This window comes from Arvicanthis niloticus, chromosome 3, assembly GCF_011762505.2.
Source record: "Arvicanthis niloticus isolate mArvNil1 chromosome 3, mArvNil1.pat.X, whole genome shotgun sequence".
Taxonomy (NCBI): domain Eukaryota; kingdom Metazoa; phylum Chordata; class Mammalia; order Rodentia; family Muridae; genus Arvicanthis; species Arvicanthis niloticus.
The window spans coordinates 77,399,624-77,415,929 of NC_047660.1; the positions used below are offsets into that span (position 1 = coordinate 77,399,624).

At 46.3% G+C, this 16,306-nt stretch overlaps 1 protein-coding gene across 1 annotated transcript in view; it reads right to left on the reverse strand.

Annotated features, from left to right (window-relative positions):
- Window positions 1-2,961: 2,961 nt before the first annotated feature.
- The window catches only part of Polr3a (RNA polymerase III subunit A), a 38,991-nt gene continuing 25,646 nt past the window's right edge, over window positions 2,962-16,306 (reverse strand). The window contains exons 21-31 of the mRNA XM_034498041.1: window positions 15,010-15,123; window positions 11,981-12,067; window positions 11,788-11,870; window positions 10,616-10,786; window positions 9,583-9,676; window positions 9,299-9,391; window positions 7,853-8,017; window positions 7,175-7,339; window positions 6,846-6,977; window positions 5,077-5,209; window positions 2,962-3,495 (exon numbers count right to left, since the gene is read on the reverse strand). Coding sequence (XP_034353932.1) covers window positions 3,347-3,495; window positions 5,077-5,209; window positions 6,846-6,977; window positions 7,175-7,339; window positions 7,853-8,017; window positions 9,299-9,391; window positions 9,583-9,676; window positions 10,616-10,786; window positions 11,788-11,870; window positions 11,981-12,067; window positions 15,010-15,123 — 1,386 coding nt within the window. The 3' untranslated portion in view covers window positions 2,962-3,346. The remainder of the gene's footprint in view (window positions 3,496-5,076; window positions 5,210-6,845; window positions 6,978-7,174; window positions 7,340-7,852; window positions 8,018-9,298; window positions 9,392-9,582; window positions 9,677-10,615; window positions 10,787-11,787; window positions 11,871-11,980; window positions 12,068-15,009; window positions 15,124-16,306) is intronic.

The window sequence follows — 16,306 nt, forward strand, 5'->3', positions numbered from 1 at the left end:
CTCACAAATGGCCTCTCAGAACTTATTAACAACTGCACAGGGGCGCACATTGACTTCAGAGCCCTCAAGCCTGTGGTTTCTGAAGCCAGGAAAAAAAATGGCACAGTCCATTCTACATTGTTCTCTAGGTAAATGACTATGGATTAGAAAGTCATGCAGGAGCAGAACATGATTAACAGACTGATCAGTTCACCCATATAGGTCACATAGACAGAAGCACATTTCTCTCCCAGCTACTACTGTCAGGAATCCACTATGCCTAAATCCCCACTAGGAGAAAACTTCAGTGATGTCCTGCCCTAAAGTGGGAAACATGAATCTGTCCCTTACCCTAATGGACTCCTTTTCCCCATGATGCACCCAATTCCCTGTAAGAATTTACACAATAAATTAAACTTTGAATAAAATAACTCACAATAAAATAACTTTGGTCTTACAGACTCTGACTTTGGACTGGACAAACTAATGTTTTGGAATCCTTGACTTTCAGGAGTTATAATAAGCACCAAAGTCCATTTGCGACCCAGAGGCTCCAGTTCCAGTGACATTACTTGAATCCACTTCAAGCCACCTCCTCCAAGTTCACCTTCCTACCCCCTTTCCAGGACTCACTATGTCTTCTCCAGGACCACTTGTTTCTTCCTGGATGACTCTCAGATGGAAGGGCAGCTTTTGTCTGCCTCTCTCTGGTCTCTCTTCGCTCCCCATTTTTTTTTTCTTGCAAATAGACTCCTCAGTCTAGAAAACATGTCTACAGATCGGCTCTGTAGTCACTGACTGAATTCTCTAAGAGCAGTAGCTGTGGCCACAATACTGGTGACATCACAGGGGATGCCATGAGCTCTCCAGGATACAATAGACTGTCCAGAGACGGGACGAGACTGCTGATGTCATAGCCTTTGCTCACTACTTATTATGTCTCCCTGAGCAAACAATAAACTGAGGTGCCCTTTAGCTCAGTTCCAAGTGAGCATCTCCGGGAACAGGGAAAGCCTTCAAGCCTCCCTCCAAAGTCATTTGCCCTAGGCTTGATTGAAAACTCCTTAGCTCATCCAGTATAGGGAACTGAGTGTTTATTTTTCAAACCCTGCCTAGAAATATCTGATTCCTTTCTCAAAACATTCCTATTCATCAATATCAGTAATAGTACTGGGAAATAACACCAGGATGGATATGGAGGTGGGAAGGTACCTCATCATGTACAGGTGTTTGAAAACACATCCAGGAAAAGCCTGCAAAGCTGGTTGCAAAGTGGGATGTGGATTAGGGGGAACAAGCATAGGAGCCATGTGCTTAGCCTTTGAATTTGCCCCAAGATGCTAAGAGCAGATAGAGAAGGCAGCCATCAGGGTGCTGGCTAAAGTGTGATCAACTGTTGGCAGAGGAACTGAAATAGTGGAGCCAACAAGAGAGAAGCCCTTAGGCTGAATGTGGTGTTCTTTTCTCTGCGCCCAAGGTACCAAAGCAGGATTGGTGACAGGCCTCTGTGAGTCACATAGCGAGAATTGCAATGGGTTTGGGGGCTAGTAAGAAGACAACAGATATAGATGTACTTCAGTTGACAGTGACTGCCTGGCATGTAGGAAGCCCAGGGCTGACTTTGCTGGCCTTGGTAGCCACACTTGTAATACTAGCCCTTAGGACGTGGAAGCAGCATGATCTAAGTTCAAGGTTAACCTGCAAAGCCTGGTTGAGGACAGCTTAGGACATATGAAAACCTGCCTCAATAGTACAAAAATACACTCTACCTCCAAGGTCTCACCTACTAATCTTTTTCTATTGAAAAGAACTTGGGGGAAGGAATTACAACCTGGAAGGGATAGGGACTCCACAAGAAGACCCAGAGTCAACTAACCTAGACTCTTGGGGGCTCCCAGAGTCTGAACCACCAACCAAGGAGCACACATTGACTGGATCTTGGTCTGTCTCCCAACCCCAAAAGTACGATGTGCAGCTTGGTCTTCATGTGGGACCCCTCCACAACTGGAGTGGGAAATTATTCTGACTCTGTTGCCTAGCTGTGGACTCTGTTCCCCTACTAGGACTGCAGTGTCTGGCCTCAGTGAGAGGATGTGTCTAGTTCTGCTGTGGCTTGAGGTGCCAGGGTAAGTTTGTACACAGGAAGGACTTTCCTCTACTCAAAGACAAAGCAAGGCAGAGGCCTGTGATTGTAATATAAAGTGATCAAATAAATTTGGAAAAAAAGTTAAAAGTTAGCATTCTCTCCACCACTCCTTTATTTTGGGAGGATGGAGAGAAGTGGACGTGATCTTTCAATTCTTGTCTTAGGTCCACGTTGAGACCAAATGAAAGTCGTTATCACCATCTGAACTACTGAGTAATATCCACTGTTGCCAGCATAGCAGTGCATCTATGACAAACTCTGCCTTCCAGTGCCATGTCATGAGGTCAATCACAGATCCCTTCAAGGGTCAGGACAGAAGCCATCAGGGATACTGCACTTCCTTGGTAAGAGATTAAATCAAGTTGATCCATTGGAAACTAGTGGATTATTTAACCACACCTGATACCCCCATCTCAACCCCTCAGAGATCAGAACAGGGTGGAGTTCAAGCATCTGCAAAAGTGATGAATACCTCGGTAGACTTCCTGGTATACCCATGGACCTAGATTTGTTAACAGACTGGGTAAAGACAAACAACTACTGCTCTCAAGAGAATTCGGGGGAATCACTCCTCCTCTTGTTAATGATGTTCCACGGTCTTTACCTGGGAGCCACAGGCTACAGAGTCCTCGAAAGTGACTCACTTTATTAAGAAACTCAGCTTGCCTCTCGTTTTCTTCTAAGGCATTTATATTCACATGGACAGTGCCTGACCAGGGACACGTCATCCCATACTGCACTTCACATTGGTATGTGCTTTCCCAGTATGCTTTGAAGCTGTTGTTCTTGTTTCAACAACCTCTGTCTCAAAGTAGAATAACAACAAACACTTAATATCTCTTGGAACGAATAAATAAAGGTAATGTATTTACATTAGTACATCAGTGGAAAATCTGGCATAACTGAGCAATGGGATACCAGGACTGTGTCCTAGCCTCTGTGGGTCTAGGCCTGGCTCACATGCAGGTGTGAGCACTCCTTCTGAGCCTCTGTAGAAACAGTGAGATGGCATGGGTCGTGAGCAGGCTGAGCAGCAATATTGAGGCCCCTCAGTGAAGAGAATCCCAGTTCCCCATCCAAGGAGCTCCTGCTGAGGGCATGGGCTTTGTCTGACCATGGTAAGTTCATACAGACATCTGTCCTAGTTATTACAAAGTTCTTCCATTCAGCAGCACATAGGACAAGGAGCCGAGGTCAGAAATGATGACCTCTTGCCATAAACTATGTGACAAGAGGGATGTGGAATTCATGTGTGTCAAAGATCAGGGGCCTCCTGGGTGGTTTTGGGTCCCTGTTGGCTTTGTGTAACAGCTTGAAGAGACCAGTTCCAATGTTCATTGGGATTCCCATGATGATGCACTCAGACACACCTGGAACCAACCAGAACCTTGGTTAGAGAAAGGATTCCCAGAGTGGAGAAAACATTAAGATTGTAAACTTGAGATATGAGGCCCAGCTCTACCATATATCACCTGCCCATCTATATCTTGCTCATTATTTTCCTTCCCATGTAAGGGCAAAGACTGCGGAGCCCTGTCTCTGGGAGGACAGTGCCCACCAGTCTAGTAGGTCACTGTAAACCAATTCAGCTCAGCTATTTCTGAAACATGAGTCAAAAAGCAGAAGACAGTCTTTGGGAAACAGCTAGACAGTAGGAGGCCTGCACATGATCAGGAGATGGTGAGTGTCACTTGCCTTTCTTACCCTAGTGCCCGAACAAAGGATGACAACAGCTGGAAGTGCAGGGCCCTGAGTAACCAGTGCCCGCATCAGAACACTGAGAAGGCTCCCACTGACCTCGAGAAAGGATGGGTGCAGAATTCCCCTCTCGGCTTCAAATCTTTCTTTTCCTTTTTTTGTTTTTGGGGTTTTGTTTGTTTGTTTGTTTGTTTTGTTTTTTTCAAGGCAGAGTTTCTCTGCTTACCCCTGGAATCCCTGGAACTCACTCTGTAGACCAGCCTGACCTCAAACTCAAGAGATCTGCCTGCTTCTGCCTTCACAGTTCTTGGGATTATAGGCATGCAATACCACTGGGCAGTTTTAGTAAGTTTTAAAAGCTCTAAGTATAGGCTCTGTGCATGTCTCTGATTCTCTAAGAAGCAAGCAAGAGGCAGATGCATTACAGGTTGATGCCAAAGACAACTACAGAACCAGAGAGACAAAGAGCCAACCTACGCCCAATACACAGAGAGCTACTGTTGGGCTACAGTGCTCCACGCATAGAGACAGGGGCAACTCCAAGCAGGATGGGGGACAGAGGGTTTACTAAGTCTGCATGCTGTCAGTGGTGGTAAAGCATCAGAAAGTTGGTGGGTACAGCTTGAGGAAGGACCCAGTCTCCTATATCAGGTGGGTGCTAGGTCTCAGTCCCAGTATCTCACAGCTAGCTCTACTCTGGCTTGTGCCTGGGCTTCTCCCATGCTAAGCCTCCTCACTTTTCTTTCATCTCTCCTTGGTGTTTTTAAGACAAGCTCTCACTGCATAGCCTCGACTAGGTTGAACTCACTGTGTAGAACAGGCTGGCATGGAACTCACAGGTTTCTGGTTGCCTCTGTCTCTTTAGTTTTGGGATTAGAGATATGCATTACCTGGCCTGGCTTTCCAGTCATCCCCACACCTCCTCCCCATCCCCCGAGCCTCCCTCTCTCTCCAGCTTGTGTCTCTCCTCATTTTCTGTGGTACTTGATTTTTGAAATGATGTCCAATGCCTCACTAGGAGGCATGACCACAAGCCATCTCTTCTACTCCTGGTGGCACTTTCACTGTCCCCACCTGTCATCCCTGGACAACATGAGGGCTGTTAGGCAATGGGGCCAAGCACAGCTTCAGGGACGCAGGATCCACATATTCTTTTGGAACTCAAAACCTGTCTTCACTGAAAGTAGCTCAGATTTGGTAGAACAGGGTGCTTCAGCCGGGTTCTAGAGACAACAGATCTATTCCAAACCTACCACATACGGAGTCTTTCTGCCCAAAGTAGGCAGCATCAAAAAGATGGTCAGCTGTCTTCTCAAAGGAGGCCAGCATCAACACACTCTCCTTCATCTTGGCCAGGCCAAACCTGGTTATACCCAGGACTTCACCCTGTGTGAGGAGAGATTGTCAGAAGGGAATAAAGCCACTCCCTGAAGTTCCAAACCAAAGCAACAGACAATATCCCAACACTAGAAACACCAAAAGCAGCCATGCAGCTGGAACAGAATTAGGGTTTTGAAACAATGGGGTTGGGGTGGAGGTGGCTTCTTTCTTCTTAAGAAGCCAGTACTAGAAACAATGTAGGTACTTCCAGTTAAGAAAAGGCCTAACGTGCACAAGCCTGGTGCTGTCAACATCTTAGGATGGAGGGAGTGCTTCAGAAACTCTTATGAAAGGATTTACATCTTGGATGGGCACAGGGAAAAACATTCTTCAATGATATAAACACTGCTAAGGTGCCCATGTTCCTGTACCTGACCCCTCCCTCACCCTGACGCTCTAAGCAGTCATACTGAGATTTGGGTCTTTAAAAAGAGGGACATGAAAATGGAAGGACAGCTGGGACCAAGAAGGGGATGAGCAGGAGTGAGTCAGTCAGACATGGTAAATGGAGGTGACTCCAACAAACAACAGCATACACATACACAAAAGGGTCATAGTGAAATCCCCGGTAATGCACAATTAACATATGCTAATAAGATCATTTAAAAGCCTGGCGTGGTGGGGCACACCTTCAATCCCAGAGCTTAGGAGGCACAGGCAGGTGGATCTCTAAGTTTCAGGCCAGGACAGCCAGAGCTATCCAAAGAAACCATGTCTTGAAAAAACAAAAACAAAAACAAAACAAAACAGCATTAAAAATCAAAGGTCAATGTCTTGTGAGGAAGAGTATCTATCCAAGGTTGAACTCTGACCTCCATACATGAAGGACTAACCGTGTGATTACACCCCCACATGTTCATACAACACACAAATAGAACGAAACCTGTCTGGCAGACACAGTGAACTAGTACATACATTCAAACAATAGCAGAGGGCACACCTGAGACACCCTCTCCTTTAGGGATGCTACTGTCACAGAAGCCAGAGACTCAGGGATATTTATCACGACTGTGCTCCACCTCTGACTTACACCTCTGGTTCCTGAAAGCCCTCTACTGCAGCAGCAGCTTACCATGAAAAACCCAGTACTACAGTACGAGGAATCAAACACCCTCGGCAGCTTCCTCCGATGCTCCTACTTGAGAGCAGGGCAAATCTGTGTGTGTGTGTGTGTGTGTGTGTGTGTGTGTGTGTGTGTGTGTGTGTGTGTGTTTTGATGGTGTTCAAGCACAAGGCCCATGCATGCAAGGCAGACAATCTATGACTGAGCAACATCCCCAGCTCTACTCTCTGGAAACTGTTAAATAATCTGCACAAGGCATGCTTTAGTGAAAAACACCCCAAGTCACCATGGACAGCCTTGTTTTGGTGATGGCCAGGTTTGCTGTAGAGTAAGACTCGGGACATGGAAAAGCCATGTTCAAACACTTCTCTTCCATAAACTACCGGTGTTGAAATTCTGTCCCTGGGAATTTACCAGAATACCTGGCCTAGCCTCACACTTAAGGCCATTTGGTGACACCTTACTTCCCATCCAGGTCAGTCCTCACTGTATTTTACATGATACAGAAGTTCTCTGGCTCTTTTCACCATACTGTGGATGTCACGATCCCTGACAACCTGGAACCAACCTCTCTCATACCTTGTAGGTCATCAGGTCAGAGAGCAGCATCACGTGCCTCCTGTCAATGCTCATGCCATGGTTGACCATCGTGTACTGGATCTCGTTGATGATAGTTGTTCGGGCAGCCTCAATGCCCAGGGTTTTCTCCACCTAGGAAAGGCTTGGAGTGAGCAGAGGCAGCCCCTGTAGGGAGCCGCCCCACTCCTTCTTCTGCCTGACAAGCACAAAGCAAGTCCTGCTCTATTTCCCACAACACATTGCTGTGCAATTGTTGGGGGAAGAGAGAGTAAATATCAGGGTCAGGTAACTGTGCTGGGTATTGGGCAAGGGTCCAAAGGGGATGGTACCTCATAGGTGTTGTTAGAAGTGGTTCGGGTGCCTTTCACACCATGGGTGGCCATGACTGCACGCAGGTTGTCACCTTCTACTAGAAGCTTGAACTTCTCCTTCCCACTCTGCTCATCGATATGGATGACAGCTCTTGACACCTCTGGGATGCCCTGCACCACCACCTACATTCAACATAAAATGTTCAAGATACAGCAACCCCTCGGTCCCCCCCGAGAACCTCAGAAACAGGGCAGAGGAATGGGCTGATAACCTGACTCATGCCATTCTTGGGCATCCCCACTTCAATGTGTGTAATCCAGGGGGGCTATGTATTGTCTGGGGGTAGGGGAAGACAGTTCAGAGGACTGTGCCCCAACCTACAATCAGCTTGGAGAGAGCAGAAAGAAGACTAAGCGACAGAGCTTCAGTCACAGAATAAAATATAAAAGTAGGCTGAGTCAATAAAAAAGTCTGACAACCCAAGTTTGATTCTAAGAACCCAAAGGTAGAAAGAGCTGACTACCACAAGCATACCACATACTCCCACACCTCCAAAAATATTTACTAAGAACCAGATTGACCCCTTGGGTATATGACCATGAAGGACTGGGGTGCCTTCTTTGGTATTATAGTGAGTGACCTGGTCCCCAGCTCCACCCCTGGCTGTTTCTCCAAGAGAGGATGCTTTGCCTCACCTTGGGTAAATCCTCTTTCAGAAACTGTAGCACATAATACATGGAGCTCTTGCTGTTTTCCCTGGGGGTGACACACACCACAGCCTCTCCATGAACAGCCACATCACCAGGCTTCACTCGGAGCTTGGATGTGCAGATGGAGTACCGCACTGTCTCAGCATTGACCTGCAAGGTGCCAGGGACATTAGCAACAGACATCTGCAGAATTCCAAGACAATGGCTTTCATCTTTGATGACGTGATGACTCTTTAAGAAGTCTTGGTAGTCAATTTTTGCCACCTCCTCTGCCACAAGGTTTACTCTTATTTTTACTCATGTATATGGTGTATCTCTGTGAATGTACGTACCTATGTGTAGGTATACATGAAGACAAAAAGGAGTCAGATCCCATGGAGCTGGAATTACTCAAGGTTTTGAGATAATCTATGTGGGTGTTGGACAGAACTTATACTTCCTGGAAGAGCAGTAAGTACTCCTAACTGTTCAATCTCTCCAAGCCCACAAATGTTGCTATATTATGTATTTATGTTCAATACCCATGCTTTATTCATAAACAGGAGATTCTTTCACTGAAAAAAATGAACAGTTTTCTTATTGAACATTCATGTTCAACTCATGGCAATAAACGCGACTCATGGAGAAAGTTCTAGAGTGTCTGGAGAACAGAGGCCAGGAAGGCTGAAAAGTTTGTTGGTTTTGTGCTATACTCCCAAATGCAAATGCATTCTTCATTTTTTTTATTTTTTTCCAATCGCTAGATAAAACTGAGGAGTTTATACATAAGAGGCAATTATTCTACTATCATGCTACATTAAGGCCTACAAAGCAAGTGTTACCACAGTCACAAGTTACACAACAAGACAGACTTGACTGCCATGTGGGAACCACAAGAATACGGCATCTGAGAATGGCTTTGGGAACCACAAGAATACGGCACCTGAGAATGGCTTTCAAAATTTTTTTCAAGGCTAAGAAAGGCTTAACTAGCAGTTGACCTCAGCTCACCCCTTACAAAGGCTGTTGTCAGTTAACTGTTATCTATCTCCACAAATACTAGTAAGAGAGGTCAGGCTAACTCACCAACTGAAAACATTACAAACCAGCCAAGTGCTGTGCTTGGGATCCACAGTGATTACCACAGAACGGGCCCAGGCTTCTTCCACCGTGCATAAAAATGGACAGAAATAAGTTATCCTAACACCATGTGATGATAAAACAGTAAATGGAGATGGCACCCACACCAAGTCAATAGTTTCTTGTGATGGCCATGTCTTGTCTACATCGAGGTCAACTCAGAAGGATGTGACAACTAATGGTATGACCAACAACAACCACCAGCCAAAAATCTTTACACTGCTTCTCTGGCTGCTCAACTTCTCCCTTGGTTTCTCAGCACCTGTCTCAGAACACACTGGATCACATCCTCACACATTAACTCTGACTCACCTCTAGTCTCAGAAGTCGGATCCGTTCCAGGGAGAGCTTGACAAGAATAAAGCAGTCATCAGGAAGAAACACTTCTTCAATATACTCTGAGATCTGCCATGGCAAAAGAGCAGATCATTACCTCCATTCTCATGGCCCCTTCCCCATCCAACCCTACACAGGAACACACTCTGCATGGCCTCAGCTGCAGGCTACATCCACAGCAGCTGCTCTGCCACATCCCAACACTTCAGAGAGGAGAGGATGTCTGGTAACATTTTCCTGTTATCAAAGGGACTCCTTACCTCCCCCAGGAGTGTCTTCTCGATCCTGCCCTTCACCAGGCGTGCGTAGTCCGCATCGTCATCCTTGTCCAGCTGTGCTGTGATGATTGGAGTGCTGCCCGGAGGAGCAAGGGTCAGCACACAAGGAAGGGACCAGGACTGAGCAGTGCGCTGCTATGTTATGTCTGAGTGCTACTCACGGCCATGAGGGCTTTCCTAGAGCTCACCTCAGGGAGGCCTGCGACAAACACTTCACAGACCTCTCACTGAGGCTACCTAATTTTGGGAGATCCCGGGTCCCTATTCTGTCCATGGAAAGACTTAAGAAAATTTCCATATGGAAGAAGCCTTGACCTTCTGCTCCAGGGGGAACCAAGTCTTCAGGCATTTCACCTCCCTTTGCCCCTCTGCAGCAATACCCTGGCTCCTCTCACAACTATCACCATCTGTTCTCACAGCAGACAGTGTCCCTTCAACACAGGCCCTTGAGACAGATCTGACCAGCCCACAGGAGGAAAGTAGACCTCCAACCTGGAGATCCACCGCTGCTGGTCTACAACCAGGAGCAGCTATCTTTAGCTGTTCCTAAGATGTTATTTCTACTGCAAGACTTACAGAATAGACAGAATAATTTTTACCCCCTAGACATGATACATCTCTAGTTCATCTGGTCTCAGGTCTTTTGGAAACTCGCCTGAATCACTAGGGGCTTACAGAGAATGGCTAGAAACAAAGCAGGGGAAAAATCAATCAGGGTTATTCCAGCATGGAATAATGGCACCAAAGAAATAAAATGTCTAGTAACCTAGTCTTTAATACTGCTAGTGAGTTTAACATTTTTTCTTGTAACTAGAAGCCATAAAAAAAAAAAAAAAAAAGACAACAGATTTGTTTTGACCATATCCAGTTTTGACTTGAGTGACTTTCTAAAACTCCAATGATCACTACAGCAGACCTGCCCTCTGGACATCAGAAACTGCCCAGTTAATAAATCACAGGCATTCATGAGCACAAGGACCACTGGTCCCCAGGAAACAGGCCAGGGCACAGCTACCTGATAGCCTTGGAAGCGTTGATGATCTCTTTGATTCGAGGCACTCCCAGGGTGATGTTCATGGAGGCTACCCCGGCAAAGTGGAAAGTCTTCAGGGTCATCTGGGTGCCTGGCTCACCAATGCTCTGTGCACAGAGTGCACCCACTGCAGAGCCTGGCTCCATCTGTGCTCTAGAAGAAAAGACACATGAGAAGAAGATAAGATGCTACAAAGAAAAGGCCATCACAGTGCTGGGACAGGCTTCTGGTTACTGCCTCTTAAAGGAGAATATATAGATTCCGTTGGTTTCAGCAATGAGCCAGGCAGTGTGTGCCAGAGGAAGGGGCTGGCACAGGCTAGGAATAAGTGTCATTAGGGGAGTGAGATGGTCAGAGGGGCAAACAATATGACTAACTTCTGTGTGATGAGCCTGTCATATATACAGGGCTGGTGTCCACTGTGTGCAGGAGTTGGAAGTGGTCTGCTCTTACTGGGTAGTAAACGTGGTCAGAGAAGTGGAATCTGCAATATATGACTTTCCTTACAGACAAAAGACATTCAGGAAAGTCCTTTGTAAGTCCTTTCATGTTTAGGAGCATCCAGCCTAGGGTCCCACGGGAGACTCCAGATGAAAGGCACAAATTTGTCCAAAGCCTGGCATTGATGCCGGGCAATGTGCTTGTTAGCTGTTATTATCAGCCTGACCCGACCTAGAGTCACCTGGGAATGAGGAATTATGTAGATCAGGTTGACTGTGGGCATGTCTGTGGAAGATTTTACAGATTGTTAATTGAGTTGGGAAGACCCACCCTAAGAGGTCAGAATCACTTCATCGTCTGGGACCTGAACTGTGTAACATGAAGGAAGCTACAGCATGACTGTGTGATATGCCAGCTGACTGAGAGGCAGGCAGGCGACACGGCTGCTCCCCTTTCCCTCTGCTCCTGACTGTGGGTGTGATGTGACAGCTGACTGAGTGCCTGCCTTGACTTCTCCAAATGGATTCTAACCTGGAACTGTGTGTTAAAAATCATTCCTTCCCCCTCCCACCCCCCAAGTTGCTTTTGCACAAAGTATTTTACCACATCAACAGAGGTAAAACTAGGCCAGCCAGGATCCTGAACCCAGAGAAAATATCCAGGACATGGGAGTCCTGCATGGATGCCTGGCAGTGTAGGATAGTTATGCCTACCTCATGTACTTATCCCTACAGGTCTCCAGAAACTTCTCTAGTTGGGTGGGGGTAATGCGGTCCAGCTGGTACAGCACACGAGGCTGGAAGGTCAAAGGCAAGCACATAGTCAGGACAAGCTGTATCTGTGAAACACTACAGCGCACAGTCAGAACAAGTTGAATCTGTGAAGCACTGTGTCTCAACAGTCTACCTCTGTTGTGCCGTTGTCGTTGATCCCATATTTATCTCTGGTTTTCTTAATCTTCTCGGACACCCCTTTAATGAATGTTTTTATTTCCTGAAAAGATTACAGAACACATATCAATTTGTGTGATTTTCAATGATTGTCAATGATTTAGAACAGCAGACAGCAGAATCACTCCATAACCCAACAATGGACACAGTGCTCCATATCTTAGCCACTGCAACCTATACAGTGCAGAGGATGCAATATGTCCACTGGTTCCCTTACACAGCGTGTTTGTAAGGAGCCCACTGTGCTTTCTGCTCTGGGGAAACTGGCTCTTTGCTTAAGATGTTCATTAAGCTTCATAACCAACCTTTCCCCATGTGTTATCCTGGACCCTTATCTCAGCCACATGGCTGTAGGAAGAAGCCTGCCATAGCTCTCAGGGGGCTCTACAAGGCATTGAGATTCCACACTCAGAACCCTCATGAGTCCACAGTGAAAACCTCTTTCAAAGCATTGACAGTCACTCTAAACATCACTGTCTCTCTCCTATGGTCTCTCTGCAGGTCTCATAGCTGCCTGGGCTAATCAACTGTCTTTATATTGAGAAGGTGGGAGACATGGAGGGTGAGTCTGCAGTTCAGACATCTGTTAGACATTCAGATAGAAATGATTTCATTTTAGAAAGAGCTTTATTAAATTGTAAGATTTAAAGTCTCAGAATGGGCTGGAAAGAATGCTCTGCACTTAAAAGCACTGGTTACTCTTCCAGGACATCCAGATTCAATTCCTAACACTCCTGTGGAAGCTCATAACCATTGTAACTCCAGTCCCAAGGGACTTGATACCTGTGGACTGGCCTCCATGGGCACCAGGCATGCAAATGGTGCACAAACATACACCCATATACATAATTTTTTAAATGACTCAAAGACTGACTGATATTGAAGAAAAACTCATTGCTAGTGAGATGGCTTGGTGGGTAAAGATGTCTAACCCAAAGCCGGATGGCCTGAGTTCTGTCCCCAAGACCATATGGAAGAAAGAGTTGTCCTCTGATTTCCACATGCTTGCCATGGCACACATATGCATGTCACCAAAAATCTAAATAAATAAAAATGTAGTAATATTGAAAAGGAAAGAAAAGAAAAATTCTCCAGACTCCTTCATCAGTCACCTGGAGCTGGGCCAGTGAGTAACTGCAAAGGACAACCTGAAAGGGAAGGTGGAGCACTGCGAGACAGGGCAGACTTCTCTCTGTGCTGCTCAGGGCAAAACCCCTGCACACTACCGGCTTTCACACCTTGCCACTTGTCTGGCTCAGGGCTGAGATCTAAGGGCTCAGGAGCTGGGACAACTCTTTCAGCAAGGGGAACAGAAACGATAGAAGGCAAAGAGGCCTGGGGGTTCCAGCCGTGAGGAGACGAAAACAGACAAACACAGAGACACACACACACACAATCAGACACACACACCAAACCGCAGCCTACAGGCATTAGGAGTAACACCCATCAGTGTCTCCCCCCCACCCCCCAACAAGCTCCTAGTGGCTTTGTTGAAAGGAATAAAAAGCCTAGGGCACAGACGTACACTGGATATGAAGTTTCTAAAAAAAAGGGTAGATTCACATGCAAGAACCAACCTGATATAAGTACCAAGAACTCTAGCGGGTGAGTCTATGCGTGCTAGAGGGACGGCACGTACAACACTCAGCAAGCAAATGAACTCATGGGCAATTCATTGTTGGGTTCACACTGCAGTGTACCAATAGCATTTATATAAGCCTCTGGTCAGGACCAGGGAACAAGGGCTGGCTACTCAGACCTGCCTCAGCTGTAGTGTGGCCTGTGCTCAGCATTAAATTTTGGTTCTCTTAGTGCATGTGAGTTCCTCAGATAGTGAGAGACTAGACAGAGAGCACATGTTTCGCCATTGTCAATCATCAAGTCTTTAATATGAGTGACACAGTGGACAAGCTGAGCCAGTGCTCACTGAGAAACTGCTAGCTATAAGGCCACCTATGAAAACTGGTCAAAGGTATAAGAATCAGCCAGAAGAGGAGCCTCTGTTTACTAGAACTGGGACAGAAATGTGTGGCCCTCATGCTGGCTCACAGGCCATGCCAACACAGCACATGGCTGCTTTTTTCCAGTGAAGGTCCTTGAGGATGAAGAGAAAGATAACTAATACAGTCACGTGGGAAAACAAAAATGTCATTCTAATCTCTAAAAAGCAAAAAAGGAAGATGACTTCTAGGGTAGAATCCAACACAAATGGTACTTGGAAGAGACCGTTCACCTTCCACACCTCCACACAGGATGAAGGGGAGTGGGGTCTCCCCAGGATTCCCCTCTGGTCCTGCTGCAGACACAAAACTGGCCTGTAGATTCAAGCCCAAAGGTGAGCACTGGTTAGGGTCTCTCGATCCCTCTGCTTTTGATCCCAGCCATGATTATAGACAAGGAGACACTGCTGGAGCAGGTCCTCATTGGTCAAAACCAAAAAGCAAACGGATGAAACCTTAAGGCCCAGCATGGTGATGGCCCCAGGAGGAATGGGAAGACCACTCAATAGGTTTGTGATCTGTGATAGAAAGAAGCTGCAATGTGAGGCAGATGGCAGTCTCTAAACACAGCCGTTCAGAATGGCAGCAGAAAAAAGAAAGTGGACACGAGACTAGTGACAGACAGACAGATCTCTAGGTTCCTCCTCCTGACAGGGAGTCACTTGTGTGAACGACAAGACATTATTCTTCATCTGGCTAGTAAAATACTGTCCAGGACACAACAAAAACCCACAAGAGAACTTATAAAATGCAGTGGGAGGGCCGGGCGGTAGTGGCACACGCCTTTAATCCCAGCACTTGGGAGGCAGATGCAGGCGGATTTCTGAGTTCAAGGCCAGCCTGGTCTACAGAGTGAGTTCCAGGACAGCCAGGGCTACACAGAGAAACCCTGTCTCAAAAAACAAAACAAACAAACAAACAAACAAAAAATGCAGTGGGAGGCACCAGAGAGAGTCCTCGGGACACCAGGCAAGGCAGAGCCTACCTGCAGGAAGCTGTCTTGGCAGCACAGGAACTCGTTCTTCTTCATGATGGCCTCAGTGGTCAAGGTAAGCTCATTCTTACTGAGAGCAGGTTCACTCTGACATGGATACACTGCCTGAGTATCAGAAAGACATGGTTTACATGTGACTGGTGAGGGGGGAGGGAGAGGACTAGGCAGAGGAATTTCCCAGATATAAAACTCTGCAGAGAAAGCTCTTAGCAACCTGTGGCATTCTTTGCTAACAAACTCTGGACTCCACATCTCATGTGGAAATGAACACCAGATAAGCTCTGTCTTCTGTTTCGTCTGTCTGAGACAGTGTCCTGTGTAGCTCAGGCTGGCCTCAAGCTCACTGTGCAGCAGAAGCTGGCCTTTACACTCCTGATCTTCTTCCCTGCCAAGTGAAAGGATTACAGGCATGCTCTATCATGCTGTCAGAAATCCACCTTATTTAAAGAGTTCCACTCTAATTGGTAAGTATGGATATTGTTAAGTTATTGTTGTTGCTACTAGTCTGTTGTGAGACAGGATTTCTCTGTGTAGCCCAGGCTGTACTGGAACTTGCTCTGTAGACCAGGCTGGCCTCAAACTCAGAAATCTACCTGCTTCTGCCTCCAAAATGCTGGGATTACTACAGCCTGGCATACTTTATATTTGTAAAAATGTACATTGCTGTTACCAGGCCTAGTGGCCCACCCTATAATCTCAGCTACTTAAAAGGCCCAGGCAGGATCACATGTTCTAGCTTGCCTAAGCTACAGAACAAATTCAACTGCAGTTGGCAAGTTAGCAGCCAAGTAAGACTTTACCTGAAAATAAAAAGTACAAAAGTAACAAAGGATCAAAGACACTGCTCATGGTAGAGGCTTTCCCAGCATACTCCAGGCCCTGGGCTCGACTTCAGGACTACAAAAAACAGCAAGCCAACTAAACATCTCAAGAGGTGAAATACTTCAACACACATTAAGCTCATGGGGTTTCCTCAAAGTTTTACTAGTTTTTTGACCCATTCTTAACTGGTAGCTTGCAACTACTAGTGGAGAAGCCCCCTCAATGGAACAACCTTCTGTCGATAAAAGAGCTGGCTCAAAAGCACTAAACCGAAATCTAGATGAATCTTGTCCAAAGATTCTTCAAAAAGAATAGTTCCAACATACATTCTTGGCTCTAGTGTATGAAATGAGCCTGCTGCCTAACTCCATTCTTTTTAAAGCTCATCTCTAGCTCACTCCACTAGGTGTGAGGAGCCAAGCCTCTTACACTTGCATCTGATTTAGACTAACAGGGTCATTCGGAG